Source organism: Gossypium arboreum, chromosome 8 (genome assembly GCF_025698485.1).
Source record: "Gossypium arboreum isolate Shixiya-1 chromosome 8, ASM2569848v2, whole genome shotgun sequence".
Lineage (NCBI taxonomy): Eukaryota > Viridiplantae > Streptophyta > Magnoliopsida > Malvales > Malvaceae > Gossypium > Gossypium arboreum.
In genome coordinates, this window is record NC_069077.1 from 135,352,747 (window position 1) to 135,378,892 (window position 26,146).

The window sequence follows — 26,146 nt, forward strand, 5'->3', positions numbered from 1 at the left end:
ATTTGATTAAATTTTAAAGGTTTAGAACCCAAAAAATATTAGGATCAAAATTACCAAAAAGAAAAACGTTGGAGTTGAATTTACATAAGATAGACTCATACCTTAAATATTCAAATCAAAACTTGATTATATATATACAGTGGCAGAGTCTGAAATTTTTTTGGGGAGGTCGGGAATTAAATTATATATTTTTATGATAGGAAAATTACAATTTCATTATTTTAATAGTTTATGTCTTTATAATTTTAAATAATTAAATTAATTTTTATTATTTTAAGGGCCAAAATATAATTTTATCATTAATAAATTAAAATTTATAAATTATAAAATGTTTAAATTAAAATTTTACCATTTTAGGCTTATCACCTTCTGATCTTCACTAAAATCCGCCATTATATATATTTTAAATTATTTTTAGTGTATAATAATTTTATTGGAACCCTTAATTTATAAATATTGTAGAATTGAATAAGTGTTCAGATCTATATGCTAGATTTGGCAGTATATGCATTCTGTCAGTGCGAGATCTACATTCATGTCACAGACGATTGTTGGTTTGTGTTTTATTTGTAGGGTTAAGTCAAAAAAAAAAATCGAAAAATTAAAAATTGATTTAAATCAAAATGTTTAGATGATTTATGGAATATTAAAAAATAATTATTTAATTTAAATAATTTTTTATTTAATTTTAAATTTTAATTTTATGTAAAAATAAATATTTTATATTTAAAATACTACATAATAATTATTTATTATTTACTTTTAAATTTTTAGAAATATTTATGGAAAGATTCTTAAAATTTTATCACATAATATTCAAAAATCATTAAAATAAGGCTTATTTTATTAAAATAAACCTGACAACACAAACCATAAAATTATTATGAGAAATCAAAACTAAACTGAACCGTATTATTATGGATGGTTTAAAATTTTAAAAGATTTAACTAAATTAAATCCTAAATTTTATTAAAAGATATGTATTGAAATATTGTTGATTTTATTTTGCTCAATAAAATGATATATTATTGAAAAGTTTTAGATATGGAAGGAATTAACTTTGTTCATTCATGGAACAATCACCTAAGTTTTATAATCTATCTTTTCTAGAGGTAGTTACAAATTTATCAAAAGATCTCTTTTGTGATTTTATTAATATTGCTTGAATTTTTTATTTGTTTTTACTTTTCAGTTTTGAATAATCTGATTTATATTTTTGGTTTACATCTTTTTATTTTTATATAATATGTTTTCGCTCAATATTTAGTAAAGGACTAATATAGACAATAATATTGATTATATAAAAAAAAAAAAAAGTTCAAACAAACCAATAATTCAAATTTGGTAAAATATAAACTATTAATATAACTTTTAAAGTTAAAATAATATAATCTGGTTAGAAGTTGGATTGTCAATGATCACTAGAGAAATTCAAAAGATATTCTTCAATCTTGATTCTTGACAAATATACGGGAGTATCTCAATTCTAAGGCTAAGAAGCGCTAAAGACATGTATAGATATAGCACTAAAAATAGAAAATTTTTCATTTAGGCTTTTGAAATTTTAAAATTTTAAATTAGTAAAAGTAAAATTGTACTTTGACCCCTTAAAAATAATAAAAATTAATTTAATCATTTAAAAATTATAAAGATAGATGCTATTAAAATGATAAAATTATATTTTTATTATCGTAAAATTACAATTTAATTTTGACCCTTAAAAAGTTTTTCGGCTTCCCATGCGGATATATATATTTTTATGAGAATGGAAGAATTAGAATACTGGTTGCAAGAGGAAAAATATGTTGTTTGATTAATTTAATTATGATAGATAACTTTTAATTAGGAGTCCATAAATAAAAAAGGTAGTTTTCAAAGCTTCATCAGCGGCTAATAAGCTTCCTTCTTTTAATGTTGGCTTTTCGGCTTCTAATACTTTGTTATTGGTAGGCCTAGATTTGTTAAGTAATAATATCAAAGATAATTAAATAATAATACGGCAATTATGTGAATATTTAATTTAGTGATAACATTGTGCCATTTGTTGATAATTTAAGTAATTTAAAATTATCAATTAAATCATATTATAGTTCAATTTATCTAAGTTTTGTAAGCCAGTTTAGTTGGGTGATTAAAAGAGAAAAAAAAAAAAAAGTAAACATTTCATCATGGGATTGCTAGATTTTAGGACGCACGTTCAATTGAGTGATTTTGTTTGTAACTTTAGTAGGAAACGTGAGTGACAAGAGTTTATATTAAGTGTATTTGGATGAGATTATAATTATCGAAATAAATTTTTTTATATCATTAATAATTTTCTTTTTATTTAGAGTTTTTTTTTTTTTTTGGTATGTTAGTGTAACATTCGGTATATTAGCACACTTCACTACTGATTTCAAATATATTATTCTCCAAAAGAGAGATAGAGACCTTGTTCTTTAGACTCTTAAAATTTATAATGTTACGATTAATAAAATAATCAAATTGGGATCCCACTCATTGTCTGATATCTTGCTGGAGCATGTGTGTTGAACTCCATAGATTCCTCAAAGTGAGCTCAACAAAACCACACAAATGGCTTAAATATGTTGGTTGTTAGATCTAAGAAAAAGCATTTGTTTTTAGGGTGAATATTTAGTATAGTAGTGTTTTTTTTTTACGTCTTTCTGCACAGATAGTAATATTAATGTCAATTGAGTTAAGACTCAATCAGCTCTATATGACCTGTGATGCATGTTAAAGCATGTGACTTTTGGAGAGTTTAGGGGACTTTACTTATCTGTCTAGTAGATTGTCCGATTTGGTAAGCTTAAGAAAGTTATGATCAATAACTCATAAGTCAAACAATGTTTGTTCTCACTTTTAAATAAAAAAAACCGTATAATTACATAATTATATTACAAGAAAATATTATTTCGAATTTCGAGTGATTCATATAATTATCTTTAAAAGTTGATATCCAATGTTTGAAACTTGAATCTTAGTATCCACAATCTCCTCTCTTATCCTCATACTATAATCTATATATGAGAAAAATAAAATATCTTCTGTTTTTAATTTCTTCATGGTAATATTATATCCAATCAATCTTAATTCCACGAAAAAGAAAATCCACCATGAATCATTGGGTTTGAACTTAATTTTTAACTAAAAACAGTTGACTTCTCTATAAGAAGCTTGGCCCAAAATAGTGCTAACGTTGACTATATTTTCAAAGAAATGCATATTTAAACTTTGAATACAATATTATTAAAAAATAATTATAAATTTTAAAATTTTATATAATACTAAAAGAATCTCGTGCAGAGTTTAATTTTAGACTTGTTACCTTCATTTGATTTAATAAGTTGTTCTAATAAGTAGTTCGATCATATCTATTTTTTTTTTTGAAACAATATATAAAACTACCCATAATCCCTTCCCAACTCATAAATAAAATGACAATATGTTTTAGCATACTCAAACTCTCATTTTCCTATATTAACAACAATAACTATACCAATCGAACTAAAATACAATTAACAAAATAACTTCAGTTCCAATCCCTATATTACAGTGAAATCCTTTGAACCAAAAAGAAATATACAGTCAAATTCCAAATATTTGTGGGTGGGTAGGAATATATATAATAAAGTTGAAATCTAAGATTTTTATAATAAAAAAAAAGTTACAAGTACAATTACATTAATTAACACAATACATAGACAACAACATTCAAATTACTACAAAAATAAAATTAATCAATATAAAATACAGAACATAATAAAAAATATGTTGATAGAGCCCACCATTTACACCAACCTTGAGCTTATGAATATATATAATAAACTTGAAAGCGCAATACTATCTTTATACTTTATAAAGACAGTGCCTTAAATATTAAATCCAAAGTATAAAGAAAAAAAAAATATTTCTTCATATAAAACCTAGATGTATCACCATTAATGCCACAATGCACAAACTGATGAAAAAAGAAAACAAAAAAATTAAGTTGACCCAAATCACTATAAATTATCCTATAAAATCCCTCTTCAAATAACTAACAAAACTATATGCATATATTGAATTTCACTGGTTAAATACTGATCTTCAAACTCCATAGCTATGCATACAATAAACAATGGCTTCCATCTTCGAGAAACTACACGAGCAATAATACGTACACAGAGATTTGTCAATTAGAAAAAGGTTGTAAGTCCTTGAATTTGTAATGCCGTGTTCATATATATGCAAGTGAGCTCCGGTCGTGGTCGGGTTGAGGGCGACCACGAGTTGGTGTTGGTGGTCTTTGGATGTTTAGTTCCTGCAGTGCCGATGGAAATATATTACAAGTTAATGTACTTGCGGTGAGCAGGGATGCATATATACATCAATATATAATATATATATATAAGCATTACCTGCATCCATGTGTCGTCTCCAACACGCTCCGGCGATGTTTCTGGAGACTGAATGGGAGGTGGTAAGGGATGTATTAACTTCGGGACGATAACCAGTCCTCTACCAACGACTAATATGGCTCCAGCATTGTTTGCAGTACCTAGATGTACATATATTACTGGATTAGGAAGCGGAAAATTCAGTGACAGGTGGTTCGGTTAGTTTACTTACCACAATAGTTTGTTGCAGAAAAAAGAGTAATCAATTGACCCTGAGCGAATCGTTCGAACCCGTCCATTACACATTCATGTGCCCTTATAATAAGCTGTAGCTTGTTTTTCTTACAGAAGTCCGTCACACGATCCGGCTGCATATGGCAACATGAATCATTGTAGGATTGCCTTGATGCATTCAAGAAACTATATTTTACACATAAAGCAATAACATGCATACCCCAAAAGTGACAAGACCGGGACCTCGAGCATTAGGTCTCAAACCTTCTATGCTATCATTTTCTGTTGGATCAGACCTGAAAAGGTAAATGAAAGCCAAATTTAGTTGGAAGAAAGATTTATTTTTAATCCGATTAATAGATTTATAACATGCATACCATAACAGGTCCATTAAAATAATGGATCCTGCATCCATTGTTATCGGTCGCTCGAGTTTCTCTATCTGTTCGACCGAATGTATAGATCTTCCTATGCCACCGTGCATGCAGATAATTTTCTTTTCAATAAGAGCAGCAAGTGGAAGATAATTGAATAATTGATTGAACCGTGTCCATGCCCATATACCATCGTTCTCCCCCTACAAGTAAATAATAATGAGCACAATTTATCTGGAAAAGATAAATAACTAATCCGCATGTGAATACTCATTCGGACCATTCGCTCGATGCATTCAATACGAAAACCGAAGAGTGCATTTATGTCAGCAGCCTCATGATTTCCACGAATCAAGTGAACGTTTTCAGGATACTCGATCTGCACAATTGTAACGAACAAGAGAATGGAATCAAATTAGAGAAATGGCACAACGTTGCATTCATGCTCAAATTTAAGGCTTGTTTAGTCCAGAGCTTGCCTTAAGAGCAAGGAGCAATGTAATTGTCTCCAAGCTGTGCTGTCCTCGATCGACATAATCTCCTAGAAACAGATAATCAATGTACCTAAAACACGCAAACACACACATACAAAAAGAAAGCTTTCAGAACTAGTTCGGCATCATAATAGGAAGTAATAGTCACAGGCCTTACGTTTCAATTCTAACAAGGGGTTATCTGATTTGGAAGGACAGCAAGACTATCAAACTTACGTAATATCTCCTGCAGTTGAAGGAAATCCATACTCGTCAAATAGCCGCATTAAATCACCAAACTGTCCGTGAAGATCACCAAATACTTTTACCGGAGCTTTCAACTGAAGGACGGTGGGTTCTTGCATAAATAGCTGTTCGGCAGCATAGCAGAGCTCACCCACTTCATAAGAATCCAAGAAAAACCTCCTATTTACCGGAGCTTTCCAGTTACGGGGCCTAAGCAATGTAGAAATGACCTGCAAAAGGATGGTAAATATTCTAACTATGTTTTAAGAAGTTTTAAATGATAGACAACTAATTAATTCCAGTAATGCTTGCCTTTTTATGCAAGCCTTGCGGAGACCTCTGTCTAGCAAACTTTTTGGTAGGGTAGGACAAGTCATTATTTGAGGGAATCATTCTTCGGCTCTCGTTTTCAAACTGGTCCAAAGATAGTTGCCTAACCATCCCACCTAGGTTACCAACAGCCTCTTTAGCTACCACAACCTGTGCGGAAAAAATATACATACAGCCTCATTAGAATACTATGGCTGGACATTTAGAGAACTGTACGGACACGACTTAGAGTATACATACAGCTCGAGGATGCAGGCGAACATCACCCTCATTATCACTACCATCTGATGCTGTTTCAGCAGCAGGTGAGTTGTCATCAGATACAGATGTTTCTTCAGCTGGAACAGCAGATGCAGCCTGTGCAGCTTGCCATACAGCGCTTGCTGCCTCAGCTTCAGCAGCAGAAGCCTCCCTCAGTTTCTCCATCGAATTTTTGTCCATACTATCAAGGTAAATTTTAATCATCAATCAATACTCCCGCATTGTTCGTCAATAAGAGAGAGAGTTATCGAGTCAGACCTCATGCTCCCAGAAGATGAGAACTCTTGGCCATCATCTGAAGTTGGTGATGTTCCAAATGAGCTTAAGTTAGGCTGATTAAATCTGGGGCTCGACAAACTAGAGGCTCGATCAGGGGATAATATAGAAGAACTCAAATCAGATTGGAATGGCGAATTTTCTGCAACTAGGAAATCATCTAATAGCATATCTGCAGAAAATCAAATAATTAATTCAAGACGAGAAATTGACACACAGGACTAGATAAATGATCTAAATTGGTAACTTTTATTTCGACATATAAAACCAAAAGTGAGTTACGGAATTGCACACATCAGTGAGTGAAATGTGTGAATAGTTTCAGACACAACTGTTTCCTTACCTCCTCTAAGACCACCATAAATATATATACGAACACCAACGGATGCAGATGCATGTCGACAACGGCGCATAAGTTCCAAAGATGGATCGTATTCAACATGTCCCTTAGTGTTCCGTGAGGAAGTCACAAGCCCATTCCTGTCCAACCAGACTCCAGCAGCAGTATCCAGTACTACAAAAACAAAGAGAAAATTGGAAAATAAACTTATTTGAGATATGCACGAGACATACCCTCTATCTCAAGATGAGAAGCAAAAGCTTACCTGCAACAGTTGCTTCACCTTCTATTGCTCGTCCTCCTCTAAGAGTACCTCCAGTAACATGCAACCGTGCACCAACAAAAACCTGGTAGAAAGCAAATATCAGGCTGATTGTTTTCACCAAAAAAGTAATTGTATTTTATGTTCAATTGTTCATAACTACCATATGCAATAGCAGTGGCATCTACTTACCGCAGCATGCTGATACCTTGGTGAAGGGGAAACTCCGGGTGCAAGAGTCCATTCCCATTGACCATTTCTATGCATAAGCAGACCGTATGCATCTGCTAGAGGCTGTTGAAGAACATATATAATCAATAAACTCAAAAACAGCATCTCACATTGGAAAATTGTTAGCGCCGATTATAGTTTGACGTAGAATATCAATTAGAGTAAATTATACTATTCAGTCTAAAAGTTAAATGGCTATATAATGTTCAAGGGCAACAAACTTAAACATTGAGACTTATGTTAAAACAAAGCACACGCTAACGAATAAAGCCGATAAAAGTATCATGGAGGCCCCTATACTAGGAGTCAAATTGCATTTTTTCCACTTTACTCAAAAAATGGGCAAATTAGTCCCTGTATATTAGATTAAAGAGCAAGCTGGTCCTTTCTGTTAAAAATTCTATCTATTTCTTCTGTTAAAAATTGGTGTAGCTGAGAGAATAACCAGACAATTACATGTAATGTGTAACATGTACCTTATGCTGACATACAAGGACCAATTTTTAATGGTAGAAATTAATGGAATTTTTAACAGAAGGACTAGTTTGTTCTTTGGTCTAATGCATAAGGACTAATTTGCCCATTCTTTTAGTAGAGGGGGCAAAATGCAATTTGGCTCCTAGTACAAGGACCTCCATGGTACTTTTACCAATAAAGCCTAATGCAGAATGACCTTTGACTTCAGCAATTAAAACCCATGTTACTTGAACTCAGGTGTGAGCGTAGGTTACAGGTTTGTGTCTAACAAAACTTCCGAAGGTTTTTTTTAATCATATCCCCACATCCAGTTCAAATGTATCAGACATGGTGCAAGACGACACAGGTATTTCAAGAAAAATAAAGAGCTGAAGTAACAAATAGTAAGAGTATTCCCTTTTTCCTTGACAAGTGAACCGAATAATCGTAATGCATTATGCATAAAGTACATGTTATACAAGGATTGATCATACCGCCCCAGAGGAATCTCTTCCACCACAAAGCAAAAACATGCCATCCGAGCGGGCACTAGCAGTCGCATACCTATAACAAAAGTAGAGGTAATTGGAACATTTAGAACGCAATTTGTGAAAACATACACAAGTTGATGGCTTATTTATATTATTAAAATAAACAAACTCACATTCTAGCAGAAGGCCTATCGCCTTCAGGGTTTAGTCTCTGCCATACATATGGTTTCTGGCCAGTATCCAAAGCCCATGCATCTGAAAGAACTCGTTTTCCTATTTAAAAATAAAATAACCATTGCTCAAATGTTAATGCAACCAAATAAACATCATCAAGAGGAAATCACTGGATGAACACGAAAAATCACAAAATTGACAATGCTTTGATCTTAGTTGCCACATAATAAGACAAGCAATATATATAAGTCATCCCAAAGGATTTACGAGCACAAGGATATTGCTGTAGAAGAATGAAGAGTGATCATCAAAGTGAATAAGTTGACCAATATCCAAAACTTGTTGTTTCAATGCATTCAGGTCACTTTTAACAAAATTAAAGCTGGAAAGTGAAATGTTCATACCATCATTGCCGCTTACAGTGACAAGATATCTCTGTGCAACCAAATCCATAACATGGCCATAGCGAGGTCCGGGTCCCTGTCCTTGCACAACAACTCTAGCCAAAAATAAACCGCCGAATTGGAAATATAATCAGATTATATCAAAACAACGGCAATTCACGATGAGAAATAGCCAAAAACCAAAGAACTGAAACTCACCGATGCCATTTAAACTTATCATTGGTCAGATCAAGCACGTAAAGATCATCAGTAGAATGACCAGCTGGTCCTATTCCACCCTAGCCAATGAAACAAATAAACCAATAAAATAACCAATACATCATAAAATGATATAAATGCAGCAATCTTTAGTGATGATTCTGCTGTTTTACAGACCTGAAACACAACCATGGTGCCAACTGCGGCTGCAGCGTGAGCAGCCCTAGGTGAAGGCGGCTCTCCAGCTGGTCTGATTCTGCAAATTTTAATTAAAAACAAAAGATCAGCTATCAATTCCACAGCAAGATTTGAAAAAAAAAAAAAGGGGGGGGGACAAGACATGAGTAAAAACCTAGTCCACTTTCTGGTAAGAACATCGTATGAATGAACTGAATTGGTAACACCAGCTAATCCTGATTACCAAAAAATGTTTAAAACAAATCACATCCAAAGTATTAAAAAAAAAAAAGGTGGTCGATAGGCAGATAGAAAGAGGAAGGGTTTTAACTGATTCCAGGAGCAGAAGAGGCAGCACCACCCTCGATGGCGGTGGCACCACCAAAGAGAATAAGTCGAGGACCATGCGTCTTAGTGGCAGCGACGGCGGTAAGAGTGTGACCACATCGTGGACCAGGCGCATCCTCATCGGAATCCCAATAAGTCTCCAAAGTCCGGTAAGTCGGAGCCGGATACAACCACGGTTTCGAACCCATCCCTAAAAAAAGAAGAAGAAACCCAAAATCCCTTCACAAACAAAAATCAAAACCCAAACCTTCAAATCCTGATCTTCTGTCACAATAACCTCATTTAAGTTTCAACCAAAACAAAACCCAAGATCGGGAGCTCAATGATGTGGACCCAGATTTTGCTTGGGACCATCACTTTTTTTTCCTTCCACTTTCTTTATGGGGTTTTAAGAAATGAAATCACTGTTCATACATGTTGAAAGTTCTAAAACTGATTGCATATAGTAAATCTTTTTTTTTCTTTGTTAATGGATTGGAAGAAAAAATTAAATGGGGATGGTGGGAGCAGTAAAAAAAAAAAAAAACTGGGTGCTGCTGAGTTGTGTATTAAGACATGACACAATGTGTGGTATGACCCCACTAAAACTCCCACAAAGAGAGGGTCAACCACTGGTGAGGACTGTAAACCGTGAAGTATTTTATGGGGATGTGTTTGTATAGCTGTCCCTTCTTTGTAATAAATAAATAAAGGTATAATCCTAAATTAGTCCTTAAGGTTTATATTTTTGTCAATTGACTCTTACTATTTTTTTAAGTTAATTTTGGTTGAATTGCTTTTTTGACTAGGTTAAAATATGTTATAAGTTCTTGTACTCTTCACAAATTAGAAATTTAGTCTTTGTACTCCTATTTTCAAGAATTTGGTTCATTTACTTTTCAGATTTATAAATTCATATTCAATTGTTACTTGTTAAATTTATTGGGGACATTTTGAAATAATAAAAATTCATTTAGTAGCACTATAATTAGAAAAATGACCTTATAATGAACCTAAATTTAACAAATTGATTTTAATAATTTTAATAATTGGACTTGAAATTTGAAACCTAAAAAGTAGAGGACTAAAATCTTAGAAAAACATATAGTGTTCCAAATTCAAAAGAGTATAGGAACCTGTGGCATATTTTCACCTTTTTAATGAAAATGTATCCTGTGTATCAAATTTCAAAAAATATAATAAAGTTCATAAAAATAGAAAGAAAAAAAAGCATGAAATTGGCCATACGAATTACCATCATTAAAAATTAATATTTTAGTTAATATTTCCGTTAAAAAACAAATAATGTAACTTTTTGAAAGGTTAGTTGTCATTTTGACTTTTTAAAAACGTTTATGGTAAAATTTAACTAAAAATATAAAGACTAAATTGATAAAAAGATAAATATTAAGGACTAAAATTAAAATTATACTAAAAAGAAAGAAATATGACATAACCGTATAAAATTCAAAAGCTGAACTAAAATCCTTCAGAACGGAAGACTTTTTTTTTCTCCTTTGCTTTTCTGTTTTTCTGTTTTTTACTTTTCTCTTACGTTGAAAGAAAAGGAAAATGACTTTTCTTTCCCACATTTAGTCATAGCCATACGGGATTTGTTTGGAAATTGCTTTTGCAGACTAAATGTTGGTAGTAAACGTGTATATTTTTTCAATTCAATCAGTTTGATTTTTATTCATAAATAATTGATAAATTTATTATTACTTATTGAACTAATTAAATTTTGTATGTTAAATTAAAATGATTAAATCGCTAAGAAAGTTTTTTTTATTAAAATTAGATTGTATTTTACTATTTTATTAAAAATATAAGTAAATTAGTCCATGTACATTAGAATAAATAGCAAGTTGATCCAACCATGAGATGTAGTGTAGTGGTTATTAATCTTATCTCTTAACTATGACGTCAATGGTTCAATCTTTACCTATAAGAATAAAGCGCATTGGTTTTGACTAAAAGAAGAGCTTTTTAATCTCTTGTGCCGCGACCAATTTGACATTTTAAATAAAAGGGAAAAATTGTAATCAGTCTCTTAATATAAAGACCTTCATAATACTTTTACTTGACTAAACCATAATTCAGTTGATTAATTTTAGTTTTATTTTTATTTTTAGATTAATTAACTTTCATTAGCTAATGCAATTTTTTATTTTTAAACATAGAGAGCAGGTTAGCGTAATATCCTAATGCACTAATTACACCACTAAAAATTTTGAAAGTTACATAATAGTCACTAATGTTATCAATTGTTACATTTTTATCACTTGACTGTTAATTTCAGTTAAAAAAAATAACGTAACACATTAATTCAAAGGGTTAATAGCTAATTTGGTCTCTAAGCTCTAGTTAAAAAATCATTTTGATATTTTTAAAATTTTCTTAACAATAATTGTAAAAAAAACAAAAAAAACTTAGACTAAAAACTATTAGAAAATATATAAAATAATTAAAAATCATGCTTTTCTAAAAATTATTTAAATATGTATAATTCTAAAAGAATCTTAAATGAGCATTTCTTGCAAATTTTCATTATATAAAAATCTTATAAAATTTTTAACTAAATTTCGTATTTTTTCCGCCGTTAATGAACATTTTCTATCACATTAACAACTTCATGGTGTTTTACTCTGAAATTATTTTCCAAAGTTTATTTTGTTTTATTTTTTTTTTTTCTCAAAACCCTAAAAACTTTAGCAAAATATATCTCAATGCAATATTCGAACAATAAACAAAATCTAGGATTGCAACACTACTTTCATTATTGAGAATCGTAAAAGCTTCTACAATCAATGGCCTATCTACGGATTTTCCTGATAATTATTAAAAAGAAAAGGAGAAAAAAAATTAAGAAATAAAGCAAGAGAAGAGAGCAAAAATGTTCCATTGTATTATCTGGGTTCTTTGCTAAGTTTTTAATTTTTTGAAATTTGCGAATTTTTTTTAATTTATAATATAAAGTACACTACTTTTTAAACCTATCATTTCTTTTTAGTAACTCCAATTATCAGATTAATTGGGTTTATATATATATATATATATATATATATATTTTAGAATTTTAGAATTTTAAATTTTATAATATTAAGTGTTTTTCTTTTTTCTCCAAACTCACCATTTCTTCTCTCGAATTTCATGTTAAGATTTTACTTTTAACTATAAATAAAACACACGCGCACACACACATATATATTGTTTTTAATGATCTGAGAAGAGCAGAGCTAATGTCATGTGCACGAAAAAAGAGGAAAGAAAAAAGCAAAGAAAGATAAAAATGAAAAGAACTTAAAACAACAAAGTAAATAAAAAAATGAGTAGGATATACATGAATCAGTATTTATTTATTTATTCTTTTTGTGAAGGTTCAAATACTGTGAATTGTTATGAGATTGAATGTGAAAAATTAGCTGCAAAATTCTTGATTTTTTCTTGCCGTAATTTATTAGTATATTGATTTTTTTACAATTATTGTTAAGAAAATTTTTAAAATATCAAAATGACTTTTTAACCGTAGCTCAAGACCCAAATTAGCCAAAAATCTTTTGAATTGAGATGCAATGTTACTTTTTTATGGCAGCTAACAATCAAGTAACAAAAATGTAATAATTTGATAATATTAATGATTATTATAAAATTTTTAAAATTTGGTGACTGAAATATAATTTTAAATAAAATTTAGGGACAATCAGTGAAATTTACCCTTAATTATAAAACAATTCAGGTTAGAAAAATTCAAAACCGAAAATGGAATAAATTGCATAAACTAATTACAATGACTGAAAAACCTGAGAAATCAACTATTTTTTTACTCACCCTTAATTGCTGTTGGCCAAAACAGAACACATAATGGGTTTTATGTTCATTAGTAGTTTAACCAATAATTAAATAATTATTGATCCTTTTAAGAAACAAGAAAAAAATTATATTTAATTGATAAAGTGACATTAATTCTGCATAAAATCAAAATCATGTTTAATTTTTAACAAATATTTTTTCAGGCTACTTGTTTAATTTAAAGATATTATTATTATATATTTAAGAAAAAAACATAAGATATTATAAAAGTCAGAAATGAGGGTGGGGACCAATTATGATATATTGGGTGACAATGAGAAATGGTCCAATTATGCCTCAAACCCACCATTCCCCTGGAAAACTGGAATGTCCAACGTGTCAAAATAAATTGTGTTGGTTTAAAAGAAACCTTAATTCAATTTAAGATCTTGAACCTGCTGAATTTAACAAGTTTGATGCTTGCTCACCACTTTAATTATTTTTTTAATTAGTAGGAATCAAAATTAGTAAAGAAGGCATCAAGCTTCAACAGTACTTTCAGCCTTAAATTACCTATGTTTAAAATTTGTTCTTCTTTGAGTCTATAAAGAGTGAGCATCTGGTATGTATTTCTTTTACTTCATAAATAATTTTAAAAAATTGGTATAGATTGCTTTTCTTAAATATTTATTTTTAATTCTTTATTACAACTTCAGTAAAACACTTATTAATCTCTTCATGAAGCCTAAAAACTTTACGGACAAAATTAAAAGATTAAAAATGTCTTATAAAAGTATAACAAAATATTAAAAGAATATAAATATAAAAAACACATATCAATTTTTAAAATTAATTGTGAAATAAAAATTCACCTCTATACGCATACTCACCTCACGTACATTGAAAAATGGCATAAAAGATATTGTGCTCAATTTTTGCAACTCCACAAAGTCAAGTCCATCGCCAAGTAGCCTACCCAATCCAATGGGCTAACTTAGACAAGTATTTTTTACACTTCAAACCAGCCTGACCCATTTTAATTTGAATAATAAAAATATTTTTTTAATTTTTAATTTAAAAATATAAAATATTAATTAAAAATATATTTAATATTTTATTAAAATTTAATAACAAAATGGACTTTTAAAGTGTACAAGCCAAAAAACAAGTCTAGATTTGAAATTTTTATTTTGATAAAATATCTAAAATTACTTATAACCCCTTACCCTCAATAAATTCATAAGTAAATTCATAAATAGAAGGTACACTCAAACCCATATAGTCTTACATTAATAATAATACCAATACCAATTAAACTAAAATACAATTCACCATACTAACCTTCAAGATTCCAAATATATAAAAAAAAAAAAAAATCTAATCATACCCATATCCATACCTACACAAGTAACACTGGTCATCAACCTATCCCCTAAAGAAATAGATTTGATAAAGATCAAAATAATCCATTTGCAGACACTTCGAAGCCATTAGAGCATAAAAAGTTACACAGCCACCCACAAAGGCACGTGTATCATTCCACTAGAAATCAAATTGTAATAATTATGGTCTTTCATTATCTGGAGTCTTTTACTTTTCCTAAATTCTCCATATCCAATACATATTCAGTCATAAGAATGGAATGAAAGTATAATCATCCAACTATATGGAAAAACTTGGAAAACGATAAGCTTTTCCATAACATTTACCCGAATCTTGGTAAAGTAGATTATTATACTTAGGGTATACAAATATAATTACACTAAAAATCCATTTATACTGATAAGCTAGAGTAGTCCACTTCTACAGAACTACAGGTATATACTATTCATTCAATCTAAAGAAATAAGAATAATATAAGTTTCAAACTTCTACAATTAGGTACTCCAAAAAACACTATTGATTCAAGTAAACAAATAACATGCTATGAAAGAAGACCAAAAAGACCAGCAAGTAAAAGGTTTGAGTATCCAAAATATCAAAAATACCAGAAAGAACAGCTTCAAGGAAATAAATTACATGCTTTGTAAGACACTTGGCCTAAAAGGGTAACTTAACATGCAAGAACAATCAGGAACCAGCAAAAGAATTCACCTTGCTACAAAGTAATAATGAAATTATACAGAGCAGGTTAGCATAATATCCTAATGCACTAATTACACCAGTAAAAATTTCCAAACAAGGAATATTCCAGACACATTTCCAGTGCAATGATACAGGCGATCATAACATATGGAACTAACATTCTATCTAATCCTCAGTAATATCAGGTCCAACTCATTTGCCTGGATGGCAGACTAAGTCATCTCACAATTTGCTATACACTGCGGCAAAGATTAATAGATTAACAGATTTACATTGTTAGGAAAATAACCCATCTAAAAATTATATTTATACATCATAGGAATCATCATAAGTCTTCACGGCTAGTTCTTGGAATCCTTGTTACTATTCAGACCAATTGATCAAAAGGTATATTAAGGTCCAAGGGATGCAAGCATAAAAAAAAAAAAGCATTTTCTTTTCAAATTGAACCTATTCACAGTGTATTTTACTATACTAGTGTTTACACAACCCTGGACTAAAATGTGGAAAACTGAAATTAGATTATGGAATTGAATTTCCTTCTTTCCATGCAATGAGAGTAAACAAACGCCTGTGCAATCATACTCAAACAAGACAACCCTAGATTAAAGGATATGGTTTTTGATCAAAATGAAAACCGATCATCAGAATCCATCATCTAATTTTGTTAAGGAAACAAATAAAGGAAGCTAACCTTGGTCGCAATGACAACAGAATCATCAAAGATCTTCCTCTTTGTAACCCATTTTCCAATGTTTTCATCACTCTGCCCTTGAGTCTCAGCAGACTGAGGAACAACTAGATACCTATACTTGCAAAATAGAATAGAACACATATACATCGATACTTAGACCGGAAGGCAGAAGACTGCCAACTACACAGAATACTTTTGAATATATATGTACATGTAAGTTTTGTTTGGCGTGTTGAATTGCAAAAAAAATTACTGCAAATGCAAAGTAATTATATATAAGGATAACAATTTTGCACACCCTACTCAACCAAAATCAAAACGAGCCCAAAATATGATTTACAGGACCAGTTGAAAGCTCACAAAACAACCCATCGGAAAACAAAATATAAGATTACCCAATCCTTTTAACAATTTCCAATTATAAGAATATAAGAATAAATTTCCGAAACAAAAGAGACTTCTTCACGCTCCAGAATCGTCTAAAATTCTTGTGAAGCCGATCCAATATCACCCTTCCCTTTACCAATCTTCTTCGGCAACAGATTTTGATGAATATTAGGCAAAACACCTCCATTAGCAATGGTAACAGTCCCCAAAAGTTTACTTAACTCTTCATCGTTCCTAACAGCCAATTGAATATGCCTCGGCACGATCCGATTCTTCTTGTTATCCCTAGCAGCATTTCCAGCAAGTTCAAGAACCTGCAAAAAAATCGATTAAACTTTTCGTTTACGGTTCCAACATTACCAAAGCAAAATAAGATTAAGAGGATATACCTCAGCAGCAAGGTATTCAAGGACGGCGGAGAGATAAACGGGGGCACCAGCGCCGACACGATCGGCGTATTTCCCGGCTTTAAGGAAACGGGCGATACGGCCAACGGGAAACTGTAGGCCGGCTTTTTGAGATCGGGAGACGGATTTGGAGGACTTAGGCTTTCCTCTGCCTCCCTTTGTTGATACTGTTGAGCTCATCTTCTTTTGAAAACCCTAGATTTTGTTAATGGAGATTGTAGAGTCTCGAGTTCTTTTTTGGCGCAATTTTGGTGATTGATGAGAGAAAAAGGCGTGGGAACGAAGTTTATAAAGTGAGTGGGAAACTCGTTTCGGGGAAGGAGTTTATTTCGATTGGTTCAGGAGTTGGATGCCACGGATTGCCAACGTGGATCTGAAGACAGTATTTTCGTATGATTAGAAAAAAGTTGGTATGTTTTATTTGAGGTCTTATTCTAATTCCAGTCCCTATACTCTTTGCGTATTTAAAATTTAGTCCCTTCTATTTTTAGTTTTATGAATTTATTTTTTCTACTCTTTTAATTTCTTCTTCGAAAAAGTGCCAGATCCAAATTTAGAATTGAAAATATTACATTAATCGATGCCCTCTTTTGCATATTTTTCTTCTTTTTGTTCTTTCAAGCTTTTTGCTTTTTAATTAAAACATGTTTTAAGTTTTTTATTTTATTTTAATTAATATTTTTAATTAATAATTTATTTATATAAACAAAATAATAAATATGTAATTATATAATAAAAATATTTTTTATAAATCATTATGTTAAATATTTTATTTAAAAATTAAATTAAATTTTATATGTCAAATATTTATTTTTATATATCAATTAATTTTTATATTATTTTTTATATATAGTGTAACACCCTTACCCATATTCGTCACTGGAATAGGGTAGGAGTCATTACCGAAGTTTACCGAATTAATTTTCTATTAATACGAGTTAAATACTATTCATTTACTAAAACATGTCATGGTGTCCTTTAGATGGGCCTCCAAAGCCCAAAACATACTTCGAGATCAAACTAGAATTAAATCGAAACCATAGGGAATTTTTCGCAAAATCCCAAAGTTTTTTTTTTCTTGCTCAATATAACCCCTTTATAAATATCTAACCTTCCTTGCAAATTTTAAAACCGAGACCAATCAAACCAACCAATTCATTTCAATCAAATTTGATACCAAATTATACTATTTAACATATTCATCATTCTTTACTTTAATGTGTATTTCTTAAACAAATCTTAGTATTTATATAATAATCAAACCTTATACATGCCATATAAATCAAAAAGAAATTTACAAAAGCTACCGGAGATAATCTGGATAGTGTGATCCTCTGTGTTGATCCGATCCTCCGTATACTTCCACGTCAATCTACAAGAGACATTGATTACACTCGTGTAAGCTTATAGAAACTTAGTAAGTTCATAGGCATAAACCATAAATCTTACCAAATATTTATACACTTATACAATATACACAATTATTAAGTTCACCTGTCAACCACGGCCATTGGTGAGTTCCCTTGTATAAACTTACTACTACTTATCCATTTCCTTTAATTCTTTTGGGCCCATTTGTCACATATCATTCTTTAACCAAATTAGGGAATGGTTACGGAAAATTGAGTACTTCACTTTCACTTTGCCATAGTATAACTATGGTCTTGTGTATGATCACTTATCACCTTTTGAAGTCATAGTCCTGCCAGGTCTTACACTGATTACATTTATCACTTGTCACTGATCAGATAAGTGTAGCTAAAACTACCACTTATCACTTATCACTTATCACTTATCACTTATCACTTGTCACTGATCAGATAATTGTAGCTAAAGCTACCACTTATCACTTGTCGCTTGTCGATTGTCACTTATCACTGATCAGATAAGTGTAGCTGAGGCTACCACTTATCACTTGTCACTGATCAAAAGTACTCAAATCCGACATTCCGCTCAATTTAATCATTTATTCAATTTTCGTGTTATTATTTTATTCTCTATTTATCAATAAATATATTTCATCATACGTATTACATTATATAATTCATAAAATTAACAATAAACTTCAACCATATGAACTTACCTGGGTCGATTTGTAAAATTTGTGAAAGTTCAGGGACTAATCAGCTACTTTTTTTTTCCTCGACTTGCTTCGGGTTCTCGATTTGCAGTAAAAATATGAAAAACCAGCTTAAAAAAACCCTTCTATGGTGTTTTTGCTGATGAGAATGCAGAAAAATAATGAGAATTCTAGATAATTCCACTTTAGTCCTAATTTATTAAGTAAATTTTGCAATATTCCAATTTTGCCCTTAATTCATCAATTTTCCTGCTTATTTCATGCACCTTGCCGTCCAGCCTAAATAGACCTTGGGTCTATTTTTCTTTTAAACCCTCTTTCTTTTATCATTTAAGCTATTTAATCATTTCCCATAATTTTACATTTGTTACAATTTAATCCTTTTTATTCAATTAACTATCGAAACTTTAAAATTTCTTAACGAAACTTTAATACTAACTTATTAACACTCCATAAATATTTATAAAAATATTTACGGCTCGTTTTTAAATTTTCAAACTCTCGATATCTCATTTCCGATTCTAATTTTTAAAATTCTTATTTCTAGTACACTATTCGCTATTTCAAAAATTTTCCTAACTTCACACTTAACTTATATTCACTAAATTATTAATATTTTCTACTCATTTTTTGGATTTAGTGATCTCGAATCACTGTTCCGACACCACTGAAAATTTAGGCTATAACATATAGTCTTACTAAAGGTTGAAGAATAAAGGTCAATGAAAGTTCTGAACCATATCAAAGCAATCTAATAAAGTATCCAAAATCTTAAAAAAAAGAAGGAAAAAAAAACATCCTTGGAGCTTTCAAGCATCAAGGTTTAAGCTAATTCCACTATGGTTGGAATATTCTCCAATTACCTTCTTCTACCAATAATTGTCCCAGATTTTAAATCAGAACAAAAACTCGTTTAAAAATTCATTTAAACACGCACGATTTACATTATATTTATTGTTTCAATAACAATGGTACTAACTGAACTAAAGTTAAATTAATATTGTAAATGGATTTCATAAATGAAAAAAAATATAAAAGATAATAAAACAAATTGTATATTTTTAATACATGTCGAAAAATATCACATTTATCTTCCTCGAAATGTTGAAAGGAGAAAAAAAAAAAATATCATTAATCAATATTCACATGTTTGATTAAAAACTTCAATTGATGTACATTTCAAGAACATACTCTTAGAGGTGATGAGGAAGCTAAAACATGACAAAGCCATGCTTAGTTTGATATCATATTCACAATAATGAGATTGTAACAGATACAGAAAAAGCTCCAAAAATGTTACACATATAGTTGAGGAAACTTGACATTAGTCTAAAAAGGGGGAAATGACCATTATCTTGAGATGTACTAAACAAAAATGCATACGTGACAAAAACAAATACTTGCAATTGTTGATGCTAAGTACATTGTTGCATTGAAGGATGGATGTGTGATATTTTATGCCATCTCTCAGTATAATTTGAATGTTCATAATATTCAAGGATAAGGCTGTGACAATGCAAGTAATATGAGAGGAGACTGGAATGGCTTTGTCAGCCTTGATTTTAAGTGTATACCCACATGCTTACTATGTTCATTGCACGACATATCATTTGCAATTAGCATTTGTTGTTGCAGAGGTTAAGAAATACTCGATGGAGTTCACATTTCAACAATATGTTTTTGTTTAACTTGTTAAACATTATTGATAAAATAATTACTAGAGGTGTTTATCGGTCGGTAATAAAATGGAAAGTTTGATCGTTAATAAAATTGTATTACATTGAAACATTATTTTGAACTAGAAATTTTCAATGTCGTGATTGATACTTAGTTGCAAGAATTAAACGATAAATTCAATGATTATATAATGGAGTTGTGATATCTTATTTCAACATTAAATCCGAATGAGATGTACAATTCATTTTAAATTGATAGACATTTGTCAATGATAGACCTACTCCCGAAAAGTGGAAAGGTTTAAATAAAAATATAGGCTCAAAAAACAAACCTAAAAAAAAAAAAAGGTCTGTTTAGAAAATAGGCTAGGTCTTGGGTATCACTTTTTTGACCCAAGCCCGGCCTGCATATGCAAAAAAAACTATTTTTTTATTGTTTTGTTATTATCTTCTTTTTGTATTTTTTCACTATTTTCCTACCATTTTACTAATATGTTGTTAATGTCTAACTCTTATTTCATTATTAATTGTGTTATTATTTTAGAGACATTTATTTGTTAAGTTGCATCTATTTTAGTGTTATTTAAGCACGTATATATTTTTAATTTATTTTCAATTTATTGAGAAACACTTATTTTAATATTTTTAGTATTTTTGATGTATTATATATATATATTAAAAATTATATAAAAATAATATACAAAATTAAAATAGGCTGGCCGAGCTTGAATTTTGGCATTTTTATTCGGGCTTGAACAAAAATTTAGGCCAAATTTTCGGGTTGGACCCGAACCTAACAAATGGACCTAAAAATTTAATTGGACCCAACTTGGCCCATAAGCACCATGGATTTTCTCTAATGCTAACAATATTTTTGTAGCATAACAAAAAAAAATATTAAGACCGTTTGCAATTTGCGTAATTTTTATAACATTTAATAAATTTAGGTACCAAATTGAACTTAAAAAAAAGAAGCTTAGGTACCAAATTAAAAAAAAAAGTTAAAGTATCAAAGTTGGCCCCAAAAAATTTAGGTACCGAAAATGTATCAAATTTAGGCACTAAATTGGGTAAAATTTAAAATACCAAATTAAAAAAATCAAATTCAAATATTAAATATTATATTAAACATTTTAGCAATCCAACATTATTAAATAAGCATCACAACAAGATTAGACAAATTCTCCTTTGATTGTTTGCTATTAAATATCAAAAAGAATTGTCTAAACATATAATGCTAATTCACTTATACATTAAAAACTGAAAATGTATTCATTTATGATTTTATTATATTTTGGTAAGTTGGAGATGCATGTAATTAATATCTTAATGAAAAGAAAAATTCATTTTATTTCAATATTAAATATGAGTATTTTAATGCTTGATTCATATATCTTTTATGTTTAATTGAGTTTTAATATTTTCATAATTAATACAAAATTCTAACATAAGCTCCAACTCAAACAAAAATAATCAAACTCAATGTTCAGAATGAAAATCTAACTCGTTTTTTTTCCCTAACTACGTAAACAAACTTAATTGAATCTATTTTATCAATTACAAGTTTGAAAACAATAACTCGAGCTTAAATAGAACTTTTAAGCATTAAATTTCAAGTAAAACCAAAGTGTTTTTTTTTCTAAGTTAAACTATTGATTACATGTTTTGCATGACTTTTTATTATTATTAAAGCTAGATATAGAAGTTACTCAAATGTACTAATTATATATAATTAACCTGTAATTAATGTTAGTGGAAGATTTAGTTTAATTTAAATATATAATTTATACATCGATAGTATATTAAATATAGCTATAAATTTATTTATCATTCAGTTGATGCTAAATATATAATTTATACACAAGTGTAAGTCGAATAATTTTTAGAGGATCGAATGAAATTTTAAATTTCCATAGTCTATACTTTGTAATTTTTAAATGATTAAATCAAATTTTTATAATTTTAGGAGGTTAAAGTGCAATTTTACTTTTACTAATTTAAAATTTTTTAAAATTAAAGAGCTTAAATAACAAATTTTCATTTTAGAGAAATTGGGCCACTGCCGGCCCCTAAATTCGCCTTTGCTTATACACTAATAATATGTTAAATAGAACTATAAATTATATTAAAGTATGTTATATTTTATACTAAAATTAAATAAAAATAATATAGTTTTATTATGAATTATTTTTCAAGTGAAGTCATTTTGAATATTTATAAAACCTTCTTAGACCTAATTCACATATTACCAATAACTAGGGTCTACGTTAAAAGTGTAAATGAGATATTGATGTTCATAAATTATTTGAGTTCAATTTAAAGAAAATTTAAACTCGATTTGATAATCATTAAGTCAATCTCAAGTTAGGAAATACTTGATTCGAACGAGTTGTAGGTCTTTTTGTGCTTTTTATTTTTATTTTTATATTATATTTATTATGCATATTTTTATATTATATTATTATTCTTAATACATATTAATAACCTTAAACTTAATTATCAAGTTAAACTCGAGTTCAATATAAAATTAATAAATAACTTCATAAAACTTAAATTTAAATAATTCAATTATATCTCAAATCAAAGTCAAAGTAGATGTTTAATTGAGCTAACCCAGAATTTCGAGCAGGGCCTGCTCGAGACGCTAGTATTCCGCCTCGGCTTAATTACACTCTAGTCTACACGTGGCATCACGGGGGGAAAGTTATTTTATATTTCCTTCAGCGCATCGTTTTGTTAAAGTGAAGTTCCAAAACCCTAAAACATAATAACCAAAAACCCTAAACACAAAAAAACCCCTCCATTTTTGCAGCAAAATCCCGAGCGAAAATGGCAGAAATCAGAGCAGAAGAACCAGCATCAACGATCTCGAAGACCTTCTTAATCAAACCCAAGCTAAAATCCAAGCCAAGAAGCCTACCCCAAACCCCAGAATCCAAATACTGGTCTTCTTTCAAATCCACTAAAATCCCCAACCTCGTCTCTTCCATCTCTTCCCTTTCCTTTTCCCCTTCGCCGCCCCACCTTTTCGCCACCGCCTACTCCACTTCCGTTTCCCTCTTCTCCCCGCTCTCCCTCTCCGACGGCGATGTTTCACCTTCCTCCACAATCTCCTCCTTCTCCGACGTCGTTTCTTCTATTGCCTTCCGTAACGACGGCCTCCTCTTAGCCGCTTCCGATCTCTCCGGTCTCATCCAGGTCTTCGATGTCAAAACCCGGACCCCGCTTCGTCGCCTCCGGTCTCATACCCGTCCGGTTCGGTTCGTTAAGTACCCGGTTCTGGATAAGCTCCATTTGCTATCTGGTGGTGACGATGCGGTCGTTAAGTTCTGGGACGTTGCTGGGGAGAGCTTGGTATTGGACTTGATGGGTCATAAGGATTACGTACGGTGCAGTGATTGTAGTCCGGTAAGTCCTGATTTGTTTGTTACTGGTTCTTATGATCATACTGTTAAGGTTTGGGATGTTAGGGTAGAGAATTCGAGGTCGGTTTTGGAAGTGAATCATGGGAAACCAGTGGAAGATGTGATTTATTTGCCTTCTGGTGGATTGATTGCAACTGCTGGTGGGAATTCAGTGAAGATATGGGATTTGATTGGGGGAGGGAGAATGGTTTATTCAATGGAAAGTCATAATAAAACTGTTACATCGATTTGTGTAGGAAGGGTTAGGAAGGAAAATGATGGGGCTGAATCAATGGAGGATAGGATTTTGAGTGTTGGTTTAGATGGTTACATGAAGGTTTTTGATTTTGGTAATATGAAGGTTACTCATTCGATGCGGTTCCCTGCTCCTCTTATGTCAGTTAGCTTTTCGCCAGATTGTCGTACTAGAGTGATCGGAACATCGAACGGGATCATATTTGCCGGGAGAAGGAAAGGAAAGGAGAATGTGGAGAGTGGTAGAGTGGGGAACGTTTTGGGTTTTGAGAGTATATCGGAACCGGAAAGACGGGTATTGAGGCCAACGTATTTTAGGTACTTTCATAGAGGGCAGAGTGAGAAGCCAACTGAAGGGGATTATTTAGTGATGAGAAATAAGAAGATCAAGTTGGCTGAGCACGACAAGTTACTGAAGAAGTTTAGGCATAAGGATGCACTAGTTTCTGTTTTAAGTAGGAAGAACCGGGAGAATGTGGTTGCCGTGATGGAGGAATTGGTGGCAAGGAAGAAGTTACTGAAATGCGTATCGAATTTGGATTCAGACGAGCTTGGTTTATTGTTAACGTTTTTGAGTAAGAATGCCACAATGCCAAGGTATTCTAGTTTGTTGATGGGGTTGACGAAAAAGGTGATTGAGATGAGGGTTGAAGATATCCGAAATTCGGACGCATTGAAGGGTCATATTAGAAACCTTAAGCGGTCGATCGAGGAAGAACTAAGGATACAGCATTCATTACAGGAAATACAGGGTATAATCTCTCCTTTATTAAGGATTGCTGGTAGAAGATAAATTAATTAAAGCTTGTTTTTATGTTATTTTATGGTTTTCTCCATTACTTGCTTTTGCTTTACATGCTTGAGAATTTTCATGAGGAGAGAAGCTCTTCAATTTTGTTTAATTATAACTTTGCTTTACATGCTTGAGAAATATCATTATCAGGCTCACTTGTTTCTCTCTTAATGCTGTATTTCCATCACATCTTTTTTTTCTTACAAAGCTATGGCTAGGAACATGTTTTTGACTCCAAAGAAGCTTACCCCAACTTACCTTGGGACTTCCCGAGCTTCCTTGGTGAATTTGTTCAGGGGGTTGGGCAACATTCATCTTCCATCTCTCCAAACCTCATTAACACCAGCCGCTCTTCTCACATCGGCATCCTTGATATTAATGTTTGGAAATAAGTCGAGGATGGTGTTTGTAAATTTCTTCTAAGCCCCTAGCCTATAGAAGACAAATAGACGGAATGCTTCTCCAAGCCCGGCTACTATTCGGAAGCTTAGAAATAACCCAGAAGCCAAAGAGTTCTTAGAGTTCTTAGAGGTGAGAATCTTCCATAGCAGAGTTGCTTAGTGAGAATCTTCCATGGATAGTTCTTACATTTGACATCAATGGTTTTAATTATGAAATCAGAGCACCAAAAAACATAGGTGCTTCTCAGAACAGCCAAAATAAGCTGTTCAGCATAGGATAGAAACTTGACAGTTATTAATCTTTGCTGAGATCTTCTTTTTCAACTAGTTCATAGCAATGATGCTTCTTGAATCTAGTAAATAAGAGGAATGGCCAAGTACTTGACAGGTAATTTCCCCCTCTTCGGTAACCTTTTTGCCGAAGTTTTTTCGATTTAATTACATCCAATGATTTCAAGTGGTCATACTAAAATTGGTCCTTGACAATTTCTCTTACGGCATGCTGGAATAAATAAGGAAAATCAGAGCGATTAGTCCTTTCA

At 31.1% G+C, this 26,146-nt stretch overlaps 3 protein-coding genes across 3 annotated transcripts; 1 reads left to right on the plus strand and 2 right to left on the minus strand.

The window, feature by feature from the left end:
• Positions 1-3,790: 3,790 nt before the first annotated feature.
• LOC108470036 (serine/threonine-protein phosphatase BSL1) lies at positions 3,791-10,302 on the minus strand. Its single transcript, XM_017771214.2, has 21 exons — positions 9,638-10,302; positions 9,482-9,542; positions 9,307-9,385; positions 9,130-9,209; positions 8,932-9,026; positions 8,527-8,626; positions 8,357-8,426; positions 7,368-7,469; positions 7,179-7,260; positions 6,917-7,087; positions 6,556-6,745; positions 6,277-6,478; positions 6,019-6,186; positions 5,698-5,936; positions 5,467-5,551; positions 5,268-5,366; positions 4,991-5,190; positions 4,834-4,909; positions 4,612-4,747; positions 4,401-4,540; positions 3,791-4,303 (listed from the first exon to the last, which is right to left on the minus strand). Exons 1-21 carry the CDS (start codon positions 9,840-9,842, stop codon positions 4,220-4,222), a joined length of 2,664 nt encoding a protein of 887 aa, XP_017626703.1. The 5' UTR covers positions 9,843-10,302; the 3' UTR covers positions 3,791-4,219.
• A 6,148-nt stretch (positions 10,303-16,450) lies between these two features.
• On the minus strand, positions 16,451-17,279 carry LOC108468860 (histone H2AX). The gene is made up of 2 exons (XM_017769718.2): positions 16,978-17,279; positions 16,451-16,902 (listed from the first exon to the last, which is right to left on the minus strand). The coding sequence occupies exons 1-2, from the start codon at positions 17,173-17,175 to the stop codon at positions 16,681-16,683; spliced, it is 420 nt and encodes a 139-aa protein (XP_017625207.1). The 5' UTR covers positions 17,176-17,279; the 3' UTR covers positions 16,451-16,680.
• Positions 17,280-23,467: 6,188 nt separating this feature from the next.
• Positions 23,468-25,374, plus strand: LOC108467532 (protein SLOW WALKER 1). Its single transcript, XM_017768179.2, has one exon. The coding sequence runs from the start codon at positions 23,581-23,583 to the stop codon at positions 25,201-25,203; it is 1,623 nt and encodes a 540-aa protein (XP_017623668.1). The 5' UTR covers positions 23,468-23,580; the 3' UTR covers positions 25,204-25,374.
• Positions 25,375-26,146: the final 772 nt, after the last annotated feature.

What these genes read in the sequence shown, in the direction of transcription:
- LOC108468860 (XM_017769718.2), bottom strand. Translation starts at nt 17,175, where the DNA reads ATGAGCTCAACAGTATCAACAAAGGGAGGCAGAGGAAAGCCTAAGTCC. An exon ending in TTGAATACCTTGCTGCTGAG is followed by an intron (nt 16,903 to 16,977) that starts GTATATCCTCTT and finishes ATTTTTTTGCAG; the next exon opens with GTTCTTGAACTTGCTGGAAA.
- LOC108467532 (XM_017768179.2), top strand. Translation starts at nt 23,581, where the DNA reads ATGGCAGAAATCAGAGCAGAAGAACCAGCATCAACGATCTCGAAGACC.
- LOC108470036 (XM_017771214.2), bottom strand. Translation starts at nt 9,842, where the DNA reads ATGGGTTCGAAACCGTGGTTGTATCCGGCTCCGACTTACCGGACTTTG. An exon ending in GCACCATGGTTGTGTTTCAG is followed by an intron (nt 9,210 to 9,306) that starts GTCTGTAAAACA and finishes TTCATTGGCTAG; the next exon opens with GGTGGAATAGGACCAGCTGG. An exon ending in CGCAAGGCTTGCATAAAAAG is followed by an intron (nt 5,937 to 6,018) that starts GCAAGCATTACT and finishes ATCCTTTTGCAG; the next exon opens with GTCATTTCTACATTGCTTAG.